Source organism: Nesoenas mayeri (genome assembly GCF_963082525.1).
Source record: "Nesoenas mayeri genome assembly, chromosome: 21".
Classification (NCBI taxonomy): domain Eukaryota; kingdom Metazoa; phylum Chordata; class Aves; order Columbiformes; family Columbidae; genus Nesoenas; species Nesoenas mayeri.
Window position 1 is genome coordinate 5,439,745 of NC_137571.1, and position 20,474 is coordinate 5,460,218.

Sequence of the window (20,474 nt, forward strand, 5' to 3'; positions counted from 1 at the left end):
CCGTGCGGCTCCTCCCCTTGCACGCCCACCCGCCCGCAGGAAGGGGCGGCCCTGCCTGCGCTCTGCGCCCGCCCGCTCCGTTCCGCCTGTGCTCTGCGCCCGCCCGCCCCGCTCCGCCTATGCTCTGCGCCCGCCCGCTCCGCTCCGCCTGTGCTCTCCGCCCGCCCGCTCCGCTCCGCCTGTGCTCTGCGCCCGCCCGCCCTGCCGGCCCCGCCACCTCCCGGTCCGTCCCCGCCGTGCTCCGCGCAGCCTTTCCCGTGGCTCAGAGCGCGTCCATCAGCGCCAGCAGGTCCTCGCCCTTCCCGGCGCTCTCCGGGCGCGGCTCCGCCACCTCCAGCTCCCCCAGGATGCGGGAGAGCTCGGCCCGCCGGCCCGGCTCCTGCGGAGACACCGCGCTCAGCCGGGGGTACCGGGGTGTGCCCCACTGCCTGCTAACACCGGCCTTTGCTGGGATGTACTGGGGAATACTGGGACGTGCCCCACTGCCCGCTGATGCCCGTGAACCCCTTTGAGAATCTCCATCCTATGCAGCTAAAAACTTGCTCTAATATTTGTCAGGTTTTAAGTTCTCTTACTAAATAGTCACCAAGTCCACAGGCTTGGCAGAAAACACTGCCATTACTTACTGCTGAGGTTAAATTAAATAGGGAAAAATGTATATTTTAAGTTGCTGTTTTGGTTTAAACTCTGTTCTCAGCAAGGCAGGAGTGATGAGAATCAAAGATCTGAAACACAATGTACATACCTGCACAGCTTCGATGTTGATAACCTTGTACGATAACTCCTCTGGTCTAGTCAATGCAGCATGTCTTGATTAAAAACATGAAAAACAGGCTTAATCTCATGAAAACATACAAGTGAATTATAAAAATCAGATTTCATGAGGCTTCTGCAGGCATAAAGTTTGGATAGTATCCCTATTCCTACAAGGCAACTTCATGTATTGATCCCAGTCTGGAGAATTTTCCCTGTCTTAGATTTTTTTATGCTATAAGTAGAACAGCGGGAACATCTTTCTAACTGGGATTAAAAGCCGGTAAAAATATTCGGCAGAAATTGCATAACAAAAAGTCTCATTGCACATGTGCTCGCTGCCAGAAGGGGGTTCAAGGCTTTAAGACTCATCACCTCCAGCACTTATATTCTTATCTGTGAAATACGCACATGTATTAGGGGAGAGGAGAGAGAAACGTGCTGGAGGGATGTCCCTGTTCCGCAGGAAAGAACCGAGCACAGATTGTCACCTGCTGCTGACCACCAGTGTCACCTGGAGGGAACGCAAGGCCGGTGATGGAAATGGCTCTCCTGGCCGACAGCCAGGAAAACGAAATGCTAAAAAGCTGCTGTTCTGTCCCTAAAGCTGTCAAGGTGTCCCCAGGGATGCACATGTGGCATGGCATCACAAACCCCAGAAAACAAGGACTTGACCATACTCTTCCTCTTCGTCGGTTGTGAATAAATTCAGACGGAATCCTGTCTCGCTGCCACCGGGTTTCTTGATGTCCAGCCCTCCCAGCAGCCTCGCCAAGAAGTTCAGTTCTTCTTTGGCCAGAGGGTTGGGGACTGTGCTCTCCTGCAGAAACAGCAACGGGCGCATTGCTCAGGTTACCAGGGAGATGAGGGCTGCAATAATTTCCCTGTTTTCTGATATGACATAAATGTTCTTCAGAGTGATATAAATACATTTCTGCATTGTTAATGATACAGAATGTGCAGATAACTAGTAATTATCAGCTATATATTTAAAACGGTTGCTTGAATTTATAGATGCAGGACAAGATAATTTTCCAGCTAAATGGGACAGCTGAGAAATCCGTAATACCAGCTTTTCTGTTTTCTGAAGAGATTAAAATAGGCAGCAAGTACAACATTGCATAAGCCCGTGTGTAAGATTCTTCAGGAAAACATGCCCTTCCCCTAGCTCAGAATGGACTGTGGAGGAGTGGATGGGGCTCCAAGAACTAAATAGTTTTCCCAAAATTTATCCCCTAAGTGTAGACTAAAAAGACAGTTATTGTTTCCCTGAGAAAGGAGATGAACAAAGGGAAAGATAATTCAACTGTACAGTAAAGGATGTGGAGGTGACGGATGCGGGTGTTTCATTCAGTGTCCCCATCCATTCAGAGCCAAGGGAACAGAATGTAAAATCTGGTGGTTGTGGTGAAACTGCTAAAAGGAAACACTCTCAACCGCGTGTGACCGGCTGCAGGACCTGCTGGCACAGAGCAGTTAACCAGTTAACCAGGGATAGAGACCGAACAACACTGACCTTCGCATGGGACGCCGTGTTTTTGGATGATCCCGCCATGTGTGTCTCTACTGGCCGACTAACGCTGTACCTGGAGAGAAGAAAGCACGAGGAACAGCAGCTCGTTACTGCATGTGATACAGGAACTGGAGGCAGCAGCACACGATCTAAATATGATGTTTTTGTAGGACAAAAATTACTTACATATTTGTTCCAAGTTTGAGGACTCTGTCACCATAAAGATCAAAAGATCCTTCCCTTTGCAGAGTAACGTAATTTCCATCAGTGGTGAACTCGGTTCTTTTAACTTCCTCTCCATTGCGATTAAACATCCTTAAAAACAAGACATTATTGACAAATATTTAGTAGCTTTATTACTGATTTTCTGTACTTCCTCTGCTTACTGCACATGAGAAATGGGAATAAAACCCTTATTCTGTATGTTGGTAAATGGATAAATGACAAGTAGCTCATTTACCAGAATAGAGAATGTCAGAAACAGTTCAGTATTTCCTTGCTGGGTGACTTAGTCCCCAATCCAGCCCTTTAATTGGTACCTACTGGCAGTTCAGTTATCTCTGCACCATGTGTGACAACCCAAGCTTGATTCCTGAGCTCTCTGGGACCAACTGCTCCTCTGTGAGTCTGCAGGCACTGCAGACAGGATAAAGGGCAGTTCAGAACTCACCTGATGAGTCCTGGAACTTCTGTACCCCAAGGAACAGGGCCCGATATTGGCAGCACAAAGCGACCGTTAGAGTTTTGCACTTTGTCCTTCAGAAAGATGGAGACCTGCAAAAGAATATTCCACCTTCTAGAAAATCAATTCCGTATCTTCTCATCCAAATTCTTTGAAGCCTGACCTTGCAGCCTTCCTGCCTAGACTGGGGGTGGTTTCCTAAACATTTAGATGCACAGAGACTCTGATACAGGCCAAAGCCAGTAACGCAGAATTGTGGTCCAGAGCACACTGATCTAACATTAAATAAAAGGTACTCTTTATGCACTTCAGTATGATCATTTTATTTAGAGAGCATCAAGCCCTATGACTTCAAGCTCACGTTCTCAGTTTCATATCAAGTTTCTACTAAAAGGAAAAATGTATTTATCAAGTAGCAAATCCATACAAGTAGGTATTCCTTTTCTCATGACACTTTAGAATGAGTATTATTGTAGTAAACATGCTCAATTTGTAAAATTTTGAAGATCAAAAATGCAAGCACCCCAAGATGACTGAAAAGCGCGAGTAACAAACCCAAACTTGCAGTGTAATTATAACAAGATACCTTTGTGTTCCAGCCACAAACTCGTTCATTCTTACTGACTAGTTGTATTGGGCTCTTACCCTTATGTGCATGTCCTGAAAAAAAATGAGGAGTGTTTGCCTGATGAGCTGAAGTTCACCCGCAGAGAGACCACCGTACGTCTGCAAGAGAAAACCCATCACGTAAGGCTTTGCAAGTGTGCCGTGTCCCACCCAGGCAGGTGGGATATATCAGTATATCAGAATTCTGTTGGGCCAAAGCGGTACATGTGTGGCAGGGGAAGCAGAAATTGTATAAGGGGGGGACTGCTGGTCATTATCAGTAATTATCATCCACGACTAAGCATCTGATTTAATCTCTGTGCTGAAGTCAGAGGAGACTTTGATCAGGCTGAATAACCAATGTATTGATTTAAACTGGGCCAGTAGAAAAATAACACTTGACTCGTAGACATCCCCACTCCAGAAGCCCTTTGGAAACATTTCATGACTTTCCAGGACTTCTAACATTTTATGAAACCAGTTCCCTTCCACTGGAATGCTCATTCTTTATCCAAAGGATTACAGCAGTTACAAGAGCAGTTTGTTTCCCTCAGATTAAAAAGACAGGAAGGTTATTTGGATGGTTCTCTGAGGTGCAGAAGATATCAAGCTTCACACTTGATAGCAATATTTAGTTTCTATGACTAGCTTCAAAGAGAAAGAAAAATGCCAAACCCCAGTGTATTCCCTCATTTTTCTAAGGATTCTTACTTCAATCAGCTGTCTGAAAGTTTCATCCACCTGGTTCAGAATGCCAGGAGAATCATGTACGAAATCCTTGATCGTGTCCAGGTGGTTGAATGTGACCAGCAGAATGTCTTTGGGCCGCGGGCACAGCAGCACTTGGTATTTGAAAGCCATGGTCATAAGGTCATACAGCTGCAAAATAACACAGGGAAATGGTGGTTCCATCACAACCCAGAGCGACACAGCTTAGGTAACTTCACGTGGATGTACCTGACGTAAAGCCAGGTACTAATTATCGCAATCAGAACCTCGCGAAGGGGAGCACGAGGCCCAGCGGGCAGGACCGGGTGGGTGGTCTCTTTTACCTTGTCCATGCTCGCCTGGTTCAGCCTCATGATGGAAGCGTGAGCTAGCCGGTCGTACACCGTTCGCAGCGCTTTCTTGGAATAGAGTTCCTGCGGTTTAAACAGCTCTTCCATAAATTTTTTATTGAACATGGTTGTGATGATGTCATTCATAACTGCAAAGACAAAGAGTCTCTGGTTTTTGCTTCAGAAACAACACACTGATGTGACTCACTTCCCACTGGGAACCCGGACACCGACAGCTGTGGGGATTGACAGGAACGCGTACCTGGGAAAACTTACATGGTCACAAAGAAAAAAGGAGGAGGAACGTCACTGCTTAATGTCAACATTCTCCTCAACCCCACCTTGGTGTCAGCGAGCAGCACGATTCCTGCTGACCGGCCCCAGGGGCAGAATAGCTGCTGGAGCTGCAGACAAAAAACCCTGGTTTCCAGTGGGAATAAGGCTGGGTTTGTCGCCTTGTTTTTACAGCCATGGCCAGCACTTTTTACTTTCTAAATCATCTTGTTTATAGCTACTCTGACACGTATTGTTTATAAAAGGTACAGTTCTGCTTCCTAAGTCAACTGGTTTGCATCACTCTAGATTTTTGCAAACTACAGCTCGCTGACTCTGCCTGTTCTCCCTTTAGCCTTTGACAGTATTAGTCTATTCTTCCTTCTAAACAGAAGCTCTTGAATGATTCAAGGCTCCTTAAAGTATTTATTTCAAAGGGATTAACACCGACAAGTATTTAAGGAAGCATTTATAACACTGGAATCTGTGTCAGGCCATTCAGGGCTCTTACTCAGCACCATCCACAGGTAGTCCCTAGGGAGATGTTTATGCCATTCTAAGGATGGAAAATAACAAAGAGGAGCTGAGGGAAACGGCACAGCAAGCAACAGAGCATCAAAGCGGTTGAGCAGAGAGGGGTTTCACCAGCTGGGATGGGGAAAGGGAAACCAGGGAGAGACAATGCGATGGACAGAAGGAAGCTGAGGATTTACGGTGGTTTTCGCCTACATCTGCCATGTCACTGGTGACAGACACATTCAACGGCCTGTGCCGTCACGTCACATGGTGGGGATGCATGACATGAGAACGGAGTCTTTACACCTGGGTTATGCTCGTGCTTCTTGGAGGACATTCAAGGCAGCAGAGGGGATGTTATGAGTCCAAAACAGTCACACAATCTACTTGCAATAGGTTTATGGTTCATAACAAGGTGGAAGGCAGATGAAGCCACCTCCTCGTGGCTTCAGCAGCAACGGGTTCGGCTGGTTGCTCTAGGTAACCCTTCAGAGATGCCCCAAGAGCAGTCGCTGTTCACAGGCAAATATTGTCTTTCACAAGAGTGTGCTTGGTCTGCATGGGATCTGCATCTGTGCATCTACCACCTCTATACGATAAAGCGGCCTTTATACAGCTCGTCATCATTTTGGACATGACAAAAGAGGAATATGGAATCTTTTAGACTTCTGAGATATTAAATACTGGGAAAAAAAAGTGTTCTTGGAAGCAGAAAAAAAGCTGGGGCAAACACCAGGATATCAATATTTACCTTCTTTAAATATCCAAAACCTACAAACAATGCTTATTTTGAAAAACATGAATCATAGCCCTGACGTTTCTTAAAAAAAGGCTGCTCAAAAAGACACTGAAAGTTCTACTCATGTCCACCGAGCAAAAAACCTGAGGCTGCTGAAGAGATTTATTTCCTCCTCCAGGTCCCCAGCACGGCCCTTTGCTGGAGGCCACCCTGGAAGGAAACACACGCTCACACCTCGGCTGGGTCTCAGCTCAACCCCCTGAGGGATCATTTCAGCCAAGACGAGCGTGAGCACCCACTGCCTTGTGTCTGCTGCAGGGTGGTGGCCACCAGCAGACAGGGGTGAGCTGGAAATGCCTTAATCCTTCCTGCGGTTCACCTGCCAAAACCCTAAGCAATGCATTAGAAAAAACCTTAGAAAAACGCAGTATAACATAACATTCCTGCATTTAAGCAGAAAAACAACCTTCACAATGCTCACATATGCTTCCAGCAATATGGCACCAGAAAAAATACAAATACCATTTTGGCTAGAAAAACTGCGACGATAAAAAGTTTTGATCTATTTTTAGTCTTGGTTAAATTAGCAACTTGTTTTAGAAGCCATATGATTTTGAGTTATTGTCTATTTTTTCTAAGATCTATAGTTAAAGTGCATTTTAATGAACAGGTGAGTATTATTATTCATCTTTGACACTATGACTAGAAGGCTGCAGGACCAGCAAACGGTGTGTTCACGTACGATGAGCCTCGTGTGCATGTAGTGGTGTTTGTCTACTGCATGCAGCTAGCAGATTACAGTACCTCGTTTCCTGTCCACATCTGTCCATTCATCTACACGAAGCATATAAAACAAAAACACCAGTTCAAGAAGTAAGAACAATAGTTTCAAGGAGAGGGAAAGAAATAAGCTAAAAATACGAAAAAAAATTCTAATGGACTTTGGTTTTTGTCATTGGCATTCAGAGCTTAACAAGAACAAACTCCTCCATCAGCTTTCAATGAGCACACAAAAAAGGAAACCTTGCTGTGCCCCTGTCAAAAATCGCGTTGCTTCAATGGAGATAAAGCTTTACCCTTGAGTGAATCTTGGCATGTTTTGCGTTTAGCTCGGGAAGTTTTCAGCTGTTTCTTGCACTTACAAGTGAACAATACGGGGGAATATTTTCAAGCATTAAGAAACACCTCAGTGTGGGTGAAATCACCTCACAGGGACAGGCCCCGCCCGGCACGGAGAGGCCGCGGCTGCCTCGACGAGGCCTCCCCCGGCGTGGGAGCGGCTCCGGGAGGGGCCCCGGCCGGCCGGCGCTCACCTTTGCGGGCCTTCTCTCCGGGGATGCTCTGTGCGCGGAGCCGCTGGTCCAGGATATAGAGCATCTCCCCGCCCAGGTTCAGGAACAGCAGCGGCAGCGTCCGCGCCGACATGTCTACCGCCGGGCTCCACCGCCGCCAGCGTTGCCGGGCAACCCAAGGACCAATCGGGAGGCGCCGTCTTGGCCCCTGGCAACCCAAGGACCAATCGGGAGGCGCCGTCTTGGCCCCCGCGGGTGCTAAGGCCCCGCCCACCGTCCCGTTCAGTCACCTCAGCCCTGGAGCGTGAGGAAAGTGAAGAGTTCGCACGGAAATGACGCAAATAAAGGAATTTTAACAGAAAAGAGCCGCTCTGGTTGAGGTTTTAACAGGAAAGAGCCGCTCTGGTTGAGGTTCTGCTGCAATCCAGGGGCTGCCGGCCAGCAGGCGCCACTGCCACATCGGTAATTCCCCTCCAGTCACCAGCAATGGCATTTTCAGTCTAACACACAAAATCAGCAGGTTTGCGAGTGACAGCAGGATGACTGCCAGAGAATGAATATAAATGTGTGAGCCGGCTGGGAAATCACCCGCTGATAAACACGATTTGTGCGGCCGCAGAGCTCCGCATCAACCCGCCTTTCCTGACAGGAGGAACAGCGCTTTGAGCTGCTGTCAGTGCTGCTCAGTGTCCAAATCAGCAGCATTTCGCCTCATTTTCTCTCCTCATTTGTCATCCCGCTGCACAAATCCCAGCTGGACGCTGCCGAGCAGGTGCTGACAGTGCGATCCCGCAGCCTCAGGGGACATGGGGACTGGGGGTTGTTCACATTCAGACATCCTTCTCCATGGGTGAACCCCCCGACGCTCCCCTCGCACCCACTGAACCGCTCGCAACGCAGCCTGGAGCACCAGCCTCAAATTTAACCTCTAAAATGCTTAAACCACCCGTTGCACTTCTCCGGGTGCTCGCCACAGAATCATTTTGCTTAGAAGACACCCTCCAGATCATCCGGTCCAACCGTTAACCCAACGCTGCCACCACAGTGTCCCCAGGAACCTCGGCCATGGTGCAGAGCACTCACACATGAGCAAAGCAGCTTCACGTTGTTGTTTATTGTCAGAGACCGGTCGCCACGTGTCACTATACAGGTGTCCCCTCGCACCGCGCCGCTTCCTCCCTGGCAGCCCTGGCTCTCTCTTGCCGCTCTCTCCTCTGCTTCAGCCTCTCGGGTTCTTTCAGCTTCTGAACCTCCTGGAAAACCTGCGGGAGGAGCAGAAGGAGGGGAGAAAGGGAGAGATGAAGTGGATCCATGGCTAGCAGACATGTGGCAGGATCAGCCCCTTCCCAGTCACTGCCCTGGGACTCCAGCCAGCCCTGTTTTCAGGGAGCTGTTCCATTACAGCTGCCCTGTCTTTTGGTTATCTTTTATCAGACCGAAATTCAGTATTTACTGAGTGAAGGCACTTCCAGCTTTTTGATCCTGCTCAGTTACACCAAAGTGTATAACGCACAGCTCCTACACCAATGTAGACAGTGGGCATACCCACATTTCTGTTGCAAAGCTGCCACCTAATTTAATTGTCTCACATATTAGTTCCCATACCAGGCTCTGGGAAAAAATAGCTGTTTTGAACGATACATTTCTGAGCAAAGCAGCAGCACAATCTGAAGTTCTCATGCTCAGCACAGCACAGGTGTTACTGCCTGCTGTCGTGCATGGAGATCTTTGTCAACCTTACGCATGTGTCTACAAACATTACCATTGTCTCCTCAAATTCAAAGCATGCATGAAAAGGATTTTGTGTCTTAATCCTGCCCTTCTATGAAGAGATTTTTTCCTCCTCCAGCTTTGTGGCTCTCTCCGGACTCTCCGTACCTTGAGACAGAAAGCTTTCTTCACCAGCCAGCGCTTGGTGATCCTCCTGGTGTACTCTGGGGGGGGGATGTACTGGATGTTCAACTGCTTGCAAGTGTTCTCAAAAGTATCATAGCGGGAGCGGCGCAGATATGCCAGTAGCTTCCTCCGGCGATCTATAGCCATCAGCATGCGGCGGCGGTTACTTTTATCCTGCAAAGGACTCAAGGTTCACTAGATTGCAGACAGATTATTCTTCCATTACAGTAAATGACTTAGAATAGACCAGATTGTGGCTGAAGGGAAACAATCAGGTTAAGGACAGTATCTAGGAACAATTTTTCTTGGCAGATACTGCAAGCACATTAGGTCACTACAAGGAGATCTGAGAAGACTTAATTTACTTTTCACTGAAATTGCTTTCTTCATTCTGTGTCTGCACCGTCCTCCCCCAGCCCTGAAGTCTGTTGTGAACTCGTGTGTGGTTTCACGCGGCCGTTACCTTGGGATGCCTCTGGAGATGCTCCTCGTAAGTGCGGATCTTGGCAGTCAATATAGCAACTATAAAGGACAAAAGAAGCCATGTGAGAGCAGCAGCTCTCCAGCGGCATTTATGTTTCCCTCAAACTGTTATGGGCACCCACCGCACCACAGCAAACATCACCGCACAGCCCCGAGCGAGCACAAAACAAACCACAAATACAACCTACATAAACCAGAGGCAGGACTGTTACTATTAGGAAGCTGCTTAACCAGAGGTTAATACTTTAGCAACAGATCATGAATTCATCTGTAAAACGTCTCTTGCACTCAGTTACCAGAGGTTTCACATTCATTTTGCCTCACTTGGATTAAGCTTTGGAGGAACAAACACAAACGAAGAGGTTCTTTCAAAGAACAGCAGCCAGTGCTCTGAGATTCTCCTCCCTGCTACAGGAAACTTGAAGTGCCGGGGTGGGAACAGCAGAATAAAGCCAGAGATGTATCATCTGCAAACAATACGCTTCTACTTTTCCACTTACCTTGCACCTCAAAGGAGCCATTGTCACTGGGAGACCTCCTGACCTTCTCCACCAGCTGCTGTATCTTTATTTTCACCTTCTCTTTCTGTGGATAACAGAAAAGCGTTTGTCAGTCAGGAACACAATAGGTCTGAGACACCCCAGTTCTCTCCACAAATGCCCAGAGATAAAAGCTTTGTAATTAATAGCTTTGCTTAATGTCCACCACAAAATGCCTAAGAAGTGCTGCAGAAAAGGACCTACCGCTTGCAGGACAGCGCTCAGGGTACAGAGAAACGGCACAAAAAGACCTCAGCAGAACAGGGAATTGTCACTGTTCAAACCAGGAGTGCAGGCACAGCCCCCTCCCGAGGTTACAGGGGGGTGTTGCAGCGGCCCCGCTGCTCACAAATGGAAGAGAGAACTGAAGCCTTTGCTTTTTGCATCTTTTTAAGCTTAAGTGGTAAGAAATGTAAGATCTTTGTGCGACCTTATGACACGCTTGCTGTGTTTTCAAAAAGCAAACGCAACATGAAGCCCATCTGCTGCCCAGGGTACTGTTTTCTGGAACACAGGCCAAGCCCCAGCAGTAAGAGCGCACAGCTTGTCCCTCTGCCACTGCCCCACGCTTTCTTCCCTCCTTTTAGCACGCAACTATTATCATAAAGAAGACTGCCTGATAAATTTTAAGAGCGTACAAGACTTATCACCCTCATGTATTTAACAGCCCCAGATCTGCAGTCCCCAAGCGACACGTCAAGGGCATTTATGAATACAGATGTCTCACACAAACGTGCTCACTAAATCTTGTAGGTTTTTATTCAGGTAGAATGAAACTAACCTGGCTGGCCATCTCCAGAGACAACAGTCTTTTCACCACATCATCAACACTGCAAAGAGATTGCAGATTAGTTTATATGCTGGAAATAAAGAAAAGAGGGTAGGTTTTCAGAACACAATAACTTTTCTCAGCTTTTAGTCCACAAATTTCCAGCAACTCTCCTCCCTTCCAAACCTGTCAGCCATCAACTGTTTCTTGCATTCCTCCCCAAAAATCGTGGCTGAGATTACAAAGCATCAAGTAGTTTTGCTGCTGTGGGCAGCACAGTTATTTCAAATCACAATGACGTTTTACCCAATCCGAAAACAACATTAAGTGCAAACTGGGTGCTGAAGATCAACCCCCCAGGCAAGTGCACAAGGACAAAATAATTCACTTTAAGATCGGTTGCTGCAGAGATCCCTGAAAGTCTCAAATATGCCACTGGGGGCCCTCAATGCACCAGCTCTGGAGTCAAAGCGTAAAAATGCTGAACTCTCTTTGGAAGCAGACACTCATTTTGAGTTAACGACACATCCGCCAGCACCTGAGCTCAAGACAGGCAAGGATTATTTCTAAGAAGCTTATTTCTAGTATTGCAAGATTATTTCTTTTCTCTATGGACTACAAAGTCCACAGAGGATGTGGGTAACGAGCACTTAATCTCACACTAAGTAAACAAAAACATTCCATACCCCTAACCAGTGGCTGCTTTTGCTAATTTGACTTTCAAAACGACTTTGCGGTTCCTGTGCTAAATTGCATACCAGAGACCACAGAACATTAATTAATTACTGAGCAGGTGACAGCTTCCACGTAGTGTGGTTGTGTTCTCCCAAGAGACCCGTCATTCCCTTTCCCTGTATCATACCTGTCTATTATTGGGACATTGGCATAATCTTTCCTGATCATTGTGGGAGGAAGATCATCCAAATGGCTGGGGATTTCTGCAGGGAGAAGATGTAACATTTGAGGAAGAGCTGTACAAAGCCAGAGCTCTGAACTGCAGCATTAGAGTGCAGCTCTGGTAATGTAAATGCTAAACATTTTGCCCCACGGTCCCGTTAATCCTGACATACCTTTCCTCTTTCTTCTCACGGGTCTGGCGTAACATCTGGCTGTTTGAATAAATGGATTGCAAGCTTGATGGAAGAAAACAAAGATTTATCAGACTTGTGTGCACTTTTTTACCAATGTACACATTAATACTGTCCAGTCTGTACTAGAACACTGGTCGGAGTACTTAGACTCCAAGGTGATCAGTGGCCAGCCCAGGTCTTTTGTGTGGAATGGTTCAGCACAGTTATCACACGAGCGTGAAAACAAACATTGTGTCACCTCAGGGTGAGCTGAGCCTACATGGTGAGAACTGAGCAGCAGGAAGAGATGCCAGCAACCACACAGAGTGCGAGGGCTCCCCAGCTGAACTGCGTTCATTTGGCGGGCTTCAGCGGATGAACTGAAGTAATTCCATGTGTTAGACGGGCTGCTCTGGACTGTCCCAGGGCTGAGCGCAGAGGCAGCGAGACCCAGAGACCCTGAGACCGCACAGGTCGGTATAGATGCGAATATTCACCAGCAGCCCGAATGGAGCCGTTCTTTGACCTTTCAAGAATGAGCTCTTCCCACTGCTCTTTCAGGGTCCCTGCTGCTGGAATCAGGACCTGCTTCACATTATTCACCAGCACTTCAGACATGGTTTTATACCACAGACTCACAGAATGTCAGGGATGGGAAAGGCCCTGGAAAGCTCATGCAGTGCAATCCCCCCATGGAGCAGGAACACCCAGATGAGGTTACACAGGAAGGTGTCCAGGCGGGTTGGAATGTCTGCACAGAAGGAGACTCCACAACCCCCCTGGGCAGCCTGGGCCAGGCTCTGACACCCTCACCGGGAACAAGTTTCTTCTCAGATTTAAGTGGAACCTGCTGTGTTCCAGTTTGCACCCATTGCCCCTTGTCCTGTCACTGGTTGTCACCAAGAAGAGCCTGGCTCCATCCTCCTGACACTCCCCCTTTAGATATCTGTAAACATGAATGAGTCCTCCCTCAGTGTCCTCTTGTCCAGCTCCAGAGCCCCAGCTCCCTCAGCCTTTCCTCACACGGGAGATGCTCCACTCCCTGCAGCATCTTGGTGGCTGCGCTGGACTCTCTCCAGCAGTTCCCTGTCCTGCTGGAGCTGAGGGGCCACAACCGGACACAAGATTCCAGGTGTGGTCTCCCCAGGGCAGAGCAGAGGGGCAGAACCTCTCTGACCTAAACCTATGCCATGCCAGCCCAGCACCGGCCTGCAAACGGAGCTGGCTGAGGAGCAGGCGCGCTCAGCTCCGATCTGTGCGGCCCCGGAGCCGTGTGCGGGCTCATTACCCACCCCGAGACCGGCCCTTCTCCCTTCTCCCTTCCTCGGGCCCCGCTACCCTCTCCACCCGCCCTCCCAGCGGGCTCTCCAGCGTGGCCCGAGCTGCCCGCGCTGCTCACCGGCCCCGGGGCGGGCCGGCCCCGCCAGGCAGCGGCCCAGCGCCGTCCGCAGCGCCAGCATCGCCGCTCCCGGCCCCGCCGCCTCACGGCCCCACCACGCCCGCCGCCATCTTCACCAGGCGCGGCAGCCGAGCGCCGAGCGCGAGGCCGAAGGAGCCGAGCGCCGAGCGCGTCGATGGGCGGGCCACGTGCTGGGCGCCCTCCGCCGCCACCCGGAGCCCTGGCCGCGGGTTCGCGTCCCGCCGCCACCCTGAGCAGTGCCCACAGTGTTCTCAGCGCGTCCCTGTTTATTGCTGAGGGGGAAAGGAGCACACAGCAGCGGCGGAGGGGGGGGCTGGGTCTGTTAGCGCTGCCCGGACCCCGCGGCACTAAAACACCCGGCAGTCCTGGAGCTCCTCGACCCCGCCGATGCGGAGGCCCTGCAGCAGCGGGAAGGTGGCGGGGAGCTCCTCGGCGCACCCCTCGTCTCCGGGGCAGCCCTGGGGAGCAGCCCCGTGGAACCAGAGGTTCTCGTAGGGCTGGGGGCTGGGGCTGGGGTCGCCGAGCAGGGGCTGGCTGGAGCTGGAGCCGCAGCGCAGGTAGAGGCGCGGGGGCACATGCTGCTGCCCCTTGTACCCCGCGCCCACCACCCGCGCGTACTGCACGGGCTCCCCGCTCCCGCCGCGGCCCCGCGGCGGCTCCACCGCGGCCCAGGCAGTGCCAGGACGCTCCTGCCGCACGTAGGGCTGGGGCGGCATGGGGAAGGTGCCGGTGGGCTTGGCGGTGGGCTCCTTGCCCCGGCTGGGCGACTGCTTGCCCGCTGCCCTTTCAAGCACGGTGACGGTAGAAATGGTGGCCAGGCTGGGCTCTCTCACGCCGGGGACCTGCAGAGGCTCCTGGAGGAACAGTGTGTGGTCACAGCCTGTGCGGTGCAGCCCCTCCTGCCCACTCTGCGCAGCATCGCACCAGTGCTCCCAGTGCCCCTCATTCCCGTCCCAGTGCAGCCTTGCACCCCTGGAGCTGGGGGGAGCGGCCGCCCAGGTCTCACCTGCGGGAGCTCTGCCGGCACCCACTTGCCCAGGCTGCTGTTGGCGGGGTCGGGGACGCTGGGCCAGAACTGCTGCTTCACCCTGGGGACCACAGGACAAGGGGACCTGAGACTGGCAGCTTTGGGGCTGGCCTTGCTCCCGCCGAGCTCGCAGTGGGATGTTACCTCTCCCCCCGGCCAAGGCCACCACGACCACTGGGGACAGGGACTCCCAGGGCAGCCCAGCCCAGTGCAGGGCCAGTCCAGCCCGCAGCGGTTCTCGGTACTCACCGCCCGTTCTTCTGGAAGCAGATGAGCAAAAGTATGAGCAGGACAAAGACCAGCCCCAGGGTCAGGAAGAGCAACTGGATTTCAACGTCATCTGGAAAGCAGGGAGGGGAAAGAGTCATGGGGGACCATGGTGGGGCACCTCTGGCCATGTGTGCTGTGAGGCCGGGGAAGGACCCGGGGTCAGGCGGGTCCCCTCCCTTCCCTGCACCCCCTCACCTAGTGCCATGGTCACCAGGGTCAGGCTGGTGCCGTTGGTGCTGCCGGCAGCCGTGGATGCCATGATGTGCACTTTGTACAGAGTCGAGGGCTTCAGCTCCTGGATGACAAAGGAGCTGAGAGAGGGACCCACGGCGGCACCTGGGAAACGCAGGGGCTGTTGGCGCAGCGTGGGCTGCTCGATGGGTGCCCCTCACCTGCATGGCCCCTTGGGTCTCTGCTGGCACGGACCTTACAGGACCCACACACACCCCCGACCCTGTCTGACGAAGACATGGACTCTGCTGATGTTCCCACCCAACAGGCAGGACTCACTGGACACCTCTGCGGTGCTGTTGGCCCAGAAGATGGTGTAGCCAGTGATAAAGCCGTTCTGCATCTCCACCGGCAGCAGCTCCCAGCACAGCTCGGCGTCAGACTTGCTGATGCTCTTCAGGTGGAGCTTTGGGGCAAAGGACGGGGCTGGAACAGAACAGGACAAGTGACCAGGTGCCGTGCAGAACCGCTGACTTGGGGTGGGGGATGGATGGGGGGATGCACGGCGTGGTGAGTCCCACTTCTGAGGTGGGAGAGACCTTCAGAGAGGAGCCAAGATCCAGCCCAGAGGTCTGAGCTCCTTTGCACAGCCCCTGAGCTGTCCAGCTCTCCTTTTGGAAAGGGAAAGGCTCGCTGGTGCATGAGGAGGCCCTGGGGCCCCGCGGGCGCTGCTGGGCACACATGTACCCTTCTGCTTGGAGTAGGCTGCGGTGTGGACGGGCACCCCGACGGCATCTGGGTAGAGGGGGTACACTGAGATGTTGTACCGCTGGAAAGGCTCAATACCATCTGCAACAGAGCAGAGCCGGGGTTGGGGACATCCCCTGTTGCCCCATGGTGCCACCCGCCTGCCCCAAGCCATGCAGGGACCCCCAGCAGGCCCCTTTACCATGGATGAGGGCTGCGGTGGTGGCCCCGTCACGCTCCATCTTCCAGCAGGTGCTGCAGCCGCCGGGCTCCATGGGCACCCGCTGCCACTCCAGGATGTAGGCGGCTGGTGGGGCTGGGGGGGACTTCCAGCGCACCCAGAGGCTGCGCTCACCCCCCGGCACAGCACGGAGCCCAGCCAGGGGCTGACCTGCATGGGGACAAGCAACCGCAGCCCCCCAGTCACACATGCAGGGAGGGCTGATGGAGCAGCACCCAGTCTGAGAGCTCATGGAGCTGGGCAGGGGGAGCGGAGGCCAGGGGGCACATGGAGGGTTCGGGCGTGGAGGTTTACGCTGCCCTCACCTTTCCTCTCCAGCAGCATGACCTCGGTGGCCGCCGACTCACCGGCGGCGTTGTAGGCTGAGAGATAGACCCTCGTGGTCCCTGCCGGCGCTGAGAAGTTGCACTGGGTCCGGGTGGTGTTGCAGACGGTGAGGGGGTCCCTGCCCCTCCTCCTGGCGCTCAGGGTGACGCGGTACCCCAGCACTCGCCCGTTTGCCTCCCTCCGCCCGGGGGCCTGTGCGCAGACAGGGTGTGCAGGGGTGCTCAGTCCCCACGCGGACACTCGGTCCCCAGGGTGATGCCCGGCAGCCCCCATGTCCCCCTGCCCGTGTTCACCTTCCAGCGCAGCTGCACCTCCAGCTGCCCGCCCGCCCCAGCTGGCCGAGCGCTCCACCACACATCCAGCGTCCCTGTGGGGGCTGCAATGGGACAGGGAGCTGAGAAGGGCCAGCGTGGCTGTGCCACCGCGGCTGTGCTGCCTGGCAGGGCAAAGGGGACCCCATGGTGCCCCCACAACCACCTTTCTCATGGGTAGTGTAGTTCCTGCCCGGGCTCCAGTCGCTCCAGTAGCCCTGTGCCGAGCTCCGCCGGCAGCGCATCTGGAAGCAGTACGGCGTGCCGAAGAGGAAGCCACAGTGCTGCGCGGTACGGGCCTGGCCGGGGATGCCGGTGACCTGGCAGGAGAGAGGGGGCTGGAGGCTCCAAAACACACCTGGAGCTGCCCCGGGTGTGGAAGGCAGGTGGGAAACCCAGCAGAGCTTAAGGCAGAGGGTCCCGGCTCCCACTCGTCCTCCCAGGTCCCGCTGCCTGGTGTCACTCACCAGAGCCCAGGCAGCATCCTCGGGCGCCCGGTAGCGCAGCTCGCACAGCAGCTCCATGTGCGCGTGGCTGCGGGCCACCTCCCAGGCCACCGTGACACAGTCGCTCTGGAAGGGGACGGACTGGATGCTCTGCAGGACCGGGGGGTCCAGCTCGGCTGGAGGAAGATCCAGGGGAGAGCTGGAGAGGTGCCGCAGTGCAGGGGCCACGGCCGCGCACGGGGCTGTTGGTAATGCCACAAGCTGTGGCACCAGCCTGCTCGGACCCCGAGGCAAGGATGGGGAGAAACCACTTCAAAACCTTGAGAAAGGCTCATGGAAGGGGATGGGAGCTGGTTTGTGCTTCTGCCTGGGACACGGGACAACACTCCCAATGGGAGCAGGGAAAACAGATCCCACAGGACCCAGGTCTGGTACATGGCCGTGACAGCCAGGGCTGAGAGCCCAGCATGGCCATGGGAGGGCTCAGCCGGCTCCTGGGTACAGAGCAGGGAGGATGAGTCGCACCATCTGGGAAGGTTCTTTTCATAAATAGTTTATAAGAGCTGGATATATTATTAATAGACCTGCTGAATAAATGGGTAATCAATTGCTGGAGAGTGCAGCAGGTCAACTGGCGGCTCATAACCCACTGGCACATGCTGCTCAGTCTGTAATGTGGCTTTGGCACCTATTCATCCTGGCAACCCATTCATTACGGGAACCTGCCTGTAAAATATCACCTGCAAGCCCGAGGTGCTGTTAACGGCACACTAATACCCTCGCTCACCGCCGAGGGGCTTCCCTGCTCCGACCGTCACTCACCCACATCCATGGGGTCGATGCAGAGATGCTCGGACTCGGCCGTGCCCAGCGCGTTGGTGGCCGACACCCAGAGCTCCATTTGCCGGTAGAGCTGGAGCAGCCGGCGCGGCACCGTGCAGCGGTTGTACCCGCCTTGTGGGGTGCAGCCCGTCTCCGCCGGGGCTCTGCTCCTGCGGCAGCAACAGGGGTGGCTCGAGGACCCTCCAGCGGTGACAAGGCTTGCCAGGTGGGCTGGGAGAGGGCAAGGGCCTGTGTCACCCCCTGAGGTTTACCTGGCAAACTTCAGCGCGACGCTGGTGGGGAGGTGGCTGTCGGCTCCCGGCTCCCACTGGCACGTCAGCCCGTAGTCGCTGAGGTTCAGGACGCAGCTGAGGTTGAAGGGCTTCGCAGGAGGGTCTGCGAGAGAATGGGCAAGAAGAACCCGAGCAAAGCACCTGTCCCAGCTGCAGAGAAGCCAGAGCCCCCTCCATGCCCCGCTGCCAAGCCACCCTCCCCAAACCTGCCCTGCCCCGCAGCCAGACACCTGTGCGCCAGGACATGGCTGAGCACAGCGCCGAAACAGCCTCCACCAGCCATCGGCCATCAGCCACAGCTGTGGCTTTGCCCAGGGCAGACACGCGTCTCAGGGAAGACACACAGGAACCCAGTGCCAGGTTGCGCTGCTTGTGCACACAATGGTGACCCGTGGCAGCAGCAGACTTACAGCCCGCCCTGATCTCAGCCATGCCGACGCGCTGCTTGGTCCTGTTCCACTCCACCCAGCACCACAGCCTGGCCTGCGTGCGGTTGAACTGGGGCAGGGTGAGGTCGGACACCTCCGAGCCCCCCGCGCCCCGGCGCTGGCTCCCGGCCATGGGCTCGTTGTCCAGCATCCAGGTGATCCGGACCTTCCCCTGCTCCAAGCCGCGGCACAGCTCGCTCCGGACGGTGCAGGATGCTGTGACGGCCGAGCCCAGGGGCACAATGGGTGAGCCCACGGCCACCGAGGCACAGCCCAGGGTCCCTGCGGGCAGGAAAGATGTGTCAGATCCACGGCACTGCTGTGACAAAGCCAGGACAGAGGGATGAGTGCCTCTGCCCTTAGATGGGCCCCCAGCCACCGGAGAGGAAGAGCTGGGCGTTGGGCAAGGCTGCCAGTTTGCACCGGGCCCCATCCTGCCAGCCCCGTGATGCCCGCATAGCCCCGGCGTGCCACGGCGCTGGGGACAGGCGAGGGGTGCACGGGGACGGCAGCGGGTGTGCGGCTGTGGGACAGGACAGACCCCACTCACCGCCCGGGCGCAGGAGCAGGAGCAGGGAGAGCTGCAGCAGGAAGGGTGTCCTGGCACCGCGCCTGGCCATGGCCTCCGCCGTGGCTTGGGCATCACCTGCAACAGAGAGAGCGGCGTCGGGAAGGGGCTGGGGATGAGGCGGGCTGGAGGAGCCGTGTTGCCACCGTCACCAACGTTTCTTGGAGCAAAATGTCCTTTTGCCGTCAGAGGCAGCCTCTCCCCGCAGCCCTTCTGCAGCGCCGACACCTCCGCCCCCGGCTCGGCCGCCCTTGCTGCCGCGGGCGCCAGCAGGGACAGACAGCGGTGACACTGGTGCGGTCCCTCAGCACAGCCTGCCACCAGCTCTCAGCCCCACACACCCTAATCCCGGGGCACAGCACCCCATGTCTGCAACAGGCGCCGGCTGATTTTATCTCAGGTATCTGCAGCCGCTGCCGGGCAGAGATTTGCGGTTTCGGGGAGGGCTTGGGGCGGCAGAGCTGATAAGCTGAACGAGCTCATGAATGAACGAGGGGCTGGGCAGAGCAGCCACCCCCGAGCACCTGGCACATGTGGCTATCCCAGGCTGGGGACAGGGCAGAGCAGCTCACACGGGCAAGGTGCTCAGCTGGAGCCAAGCGCCCTGTTCCCCACCCTATCTCACTCCATCCCTACCTCACTCCATCCCTACCTCCCGTCCATCCCCACCTCACCTCCGTGCCCCTGTGTCCGGCCGCTGCTCACCGCCCGCCCCGAGCGCTGGCCTTCGGCTGTCGGCAGCTTGCCGCGCTCAGCCCGGTTGCCAGCATGCTGCTTTCACCGTTAGTTCCTCAAAACTAGTGCTGTTAATTGCTGTGACTCTCTCAAGAAGGTGATTGCAAAACACTTCCCTGCAGGCTGCAGCCGCAGGAAGGAAACCCAGCGGCATGCACGGTCCCCGGCCTCCCACCCAGCTCCAGCAGCCGGGACGTGGCACAGCCAGGAACTGGCTGCAGCTGCCCCGGGCTGTGGGGCTGGGGGACACAGCAGGGGGACATGGCTGGGGGACACAGCAGGGGGACATGGCTGGGGGACACAACAGGGGGACATGGCTGGGGATCACGGCATGGGGACGTGGGCTGGGGAACATGGCAGGGGTACATGGGATGGGGGACATGGCAGGGAAACATGGGACTCCAAGACAGGAGGCAAACCCAGCCGCGGCTTCCCATGCACTGTGGTGCTGCCCAAGCGCAGTTCGCACCCCCCAGCCT

General features: G+C 54.4%; 3 protein-coding genes across 4 annotated transcripts; all 3 read right to left on the reverse strand.

Moving 5' to 3' along the window:
• Positions 1-149: 149 nt before the first annotated feature.
• On the reverse strand, positions 150-7,699 carry OSCP1 (organic solute carrier partner 1). 2 transcript variants are annotated; one of them, XM_080357570.1, is made up of 10 exons: positions 7,454-7,699; positions 4,607-4,761; positions 4,266-4,433; positions 3,594-3,674; positions 2,937-3,040; positions 2,453-2,581; positions 2,270-2,339; positions 1,434-1,573; positions 746-809; positions 150-379 (listed from the first exon to the last, which is right to left on the reverse strand). In XM_080357570.1, exons 1-10 carry the CDS (start codon positions 7,563-7,565, stop codon positions 263-265), a joined length of 1,140 nt encoding a protein of 379 aa, XP_080213696.1. In that variant the 5' UTR covers positions 7,566-7,699; the 3' UTR covers positions 150-262. The 2 variants fall into 2 exon arrangements, with proteins under 2 accessions (XP_080213696.1, XP_080213697.1); XM_080357571.1 differs by lacking the exon at positions 7,454-7,699 and adding an exon at positions 4,889-5,014.
• Positions 7,700-8,533: 834 nt separating this feature from the next.
• MRPS15 (mitochondrial ribosomal protein S15) lies at positions 8,534-13,719 on the reverse strand. The gene is made up of 8 exons (XM_080357661.1): positions 13,589-13,719; positions 12,190-12,252; positions 11,982-12,057; positions 11,132-11,180; positions 10,312-10,396; positions 9,792-9,850; positions 9,311-9,502; positions 8,534-8,694 (listed from the first exon to the last, which is right to left on the reverse strand). Exons 1-8 carry the CDS (start codon positions 13,647-13,649, stop codon positions 8,575-8,577), a joined length of 705 nt encoding a protein of 234 aa, XP_080213787.1. The 5' UTR covers positions 13,650-13,719; the 3' UTR covers positions 8,534-8,574.
• Positions 13,720-13,956: 237 nt separating this feature from the next.
• CSF3R (colony stimulating factor 3 receptor) lies at positions 13,957-20,022 on the reverse strand (the record flags this gene model as incomplete). The annotated part of the gene is made up of 16 exons (XM_080357677.1): positions 19,935-20,022; positions 19,243-19,338; positions 18,675-18,974; positions 18,244-18,367; positions 17,972-18,141; positions 17,171-17,325; positions 16,870-17,023; positions 16,686-16,768; positions 16,371-16,584; positions 16,027-16,215; positions 15,825-15,926; positions 15,417-15,563; positions 15,102-15,242; positions 14,886-14,976; positions 14,616-14,697; positions 13,957-14,463 (listed from the first exon to the last, which is right to left on the reverse strand). The coding sequence occupies exons 2-16, from the start codon at positions 19,310-19,312 to the stop codon at positions 13,957-13,959; spliced, it is 2,529 nt and encodes an 842-aa protein (XP_080213803.1). The 5' UTR covers positions 19,313-19,338; positions 19,935-20,022.
• Between the last annotated feature and the right edge of the window lie 452 nt (positions 20,023-20,474).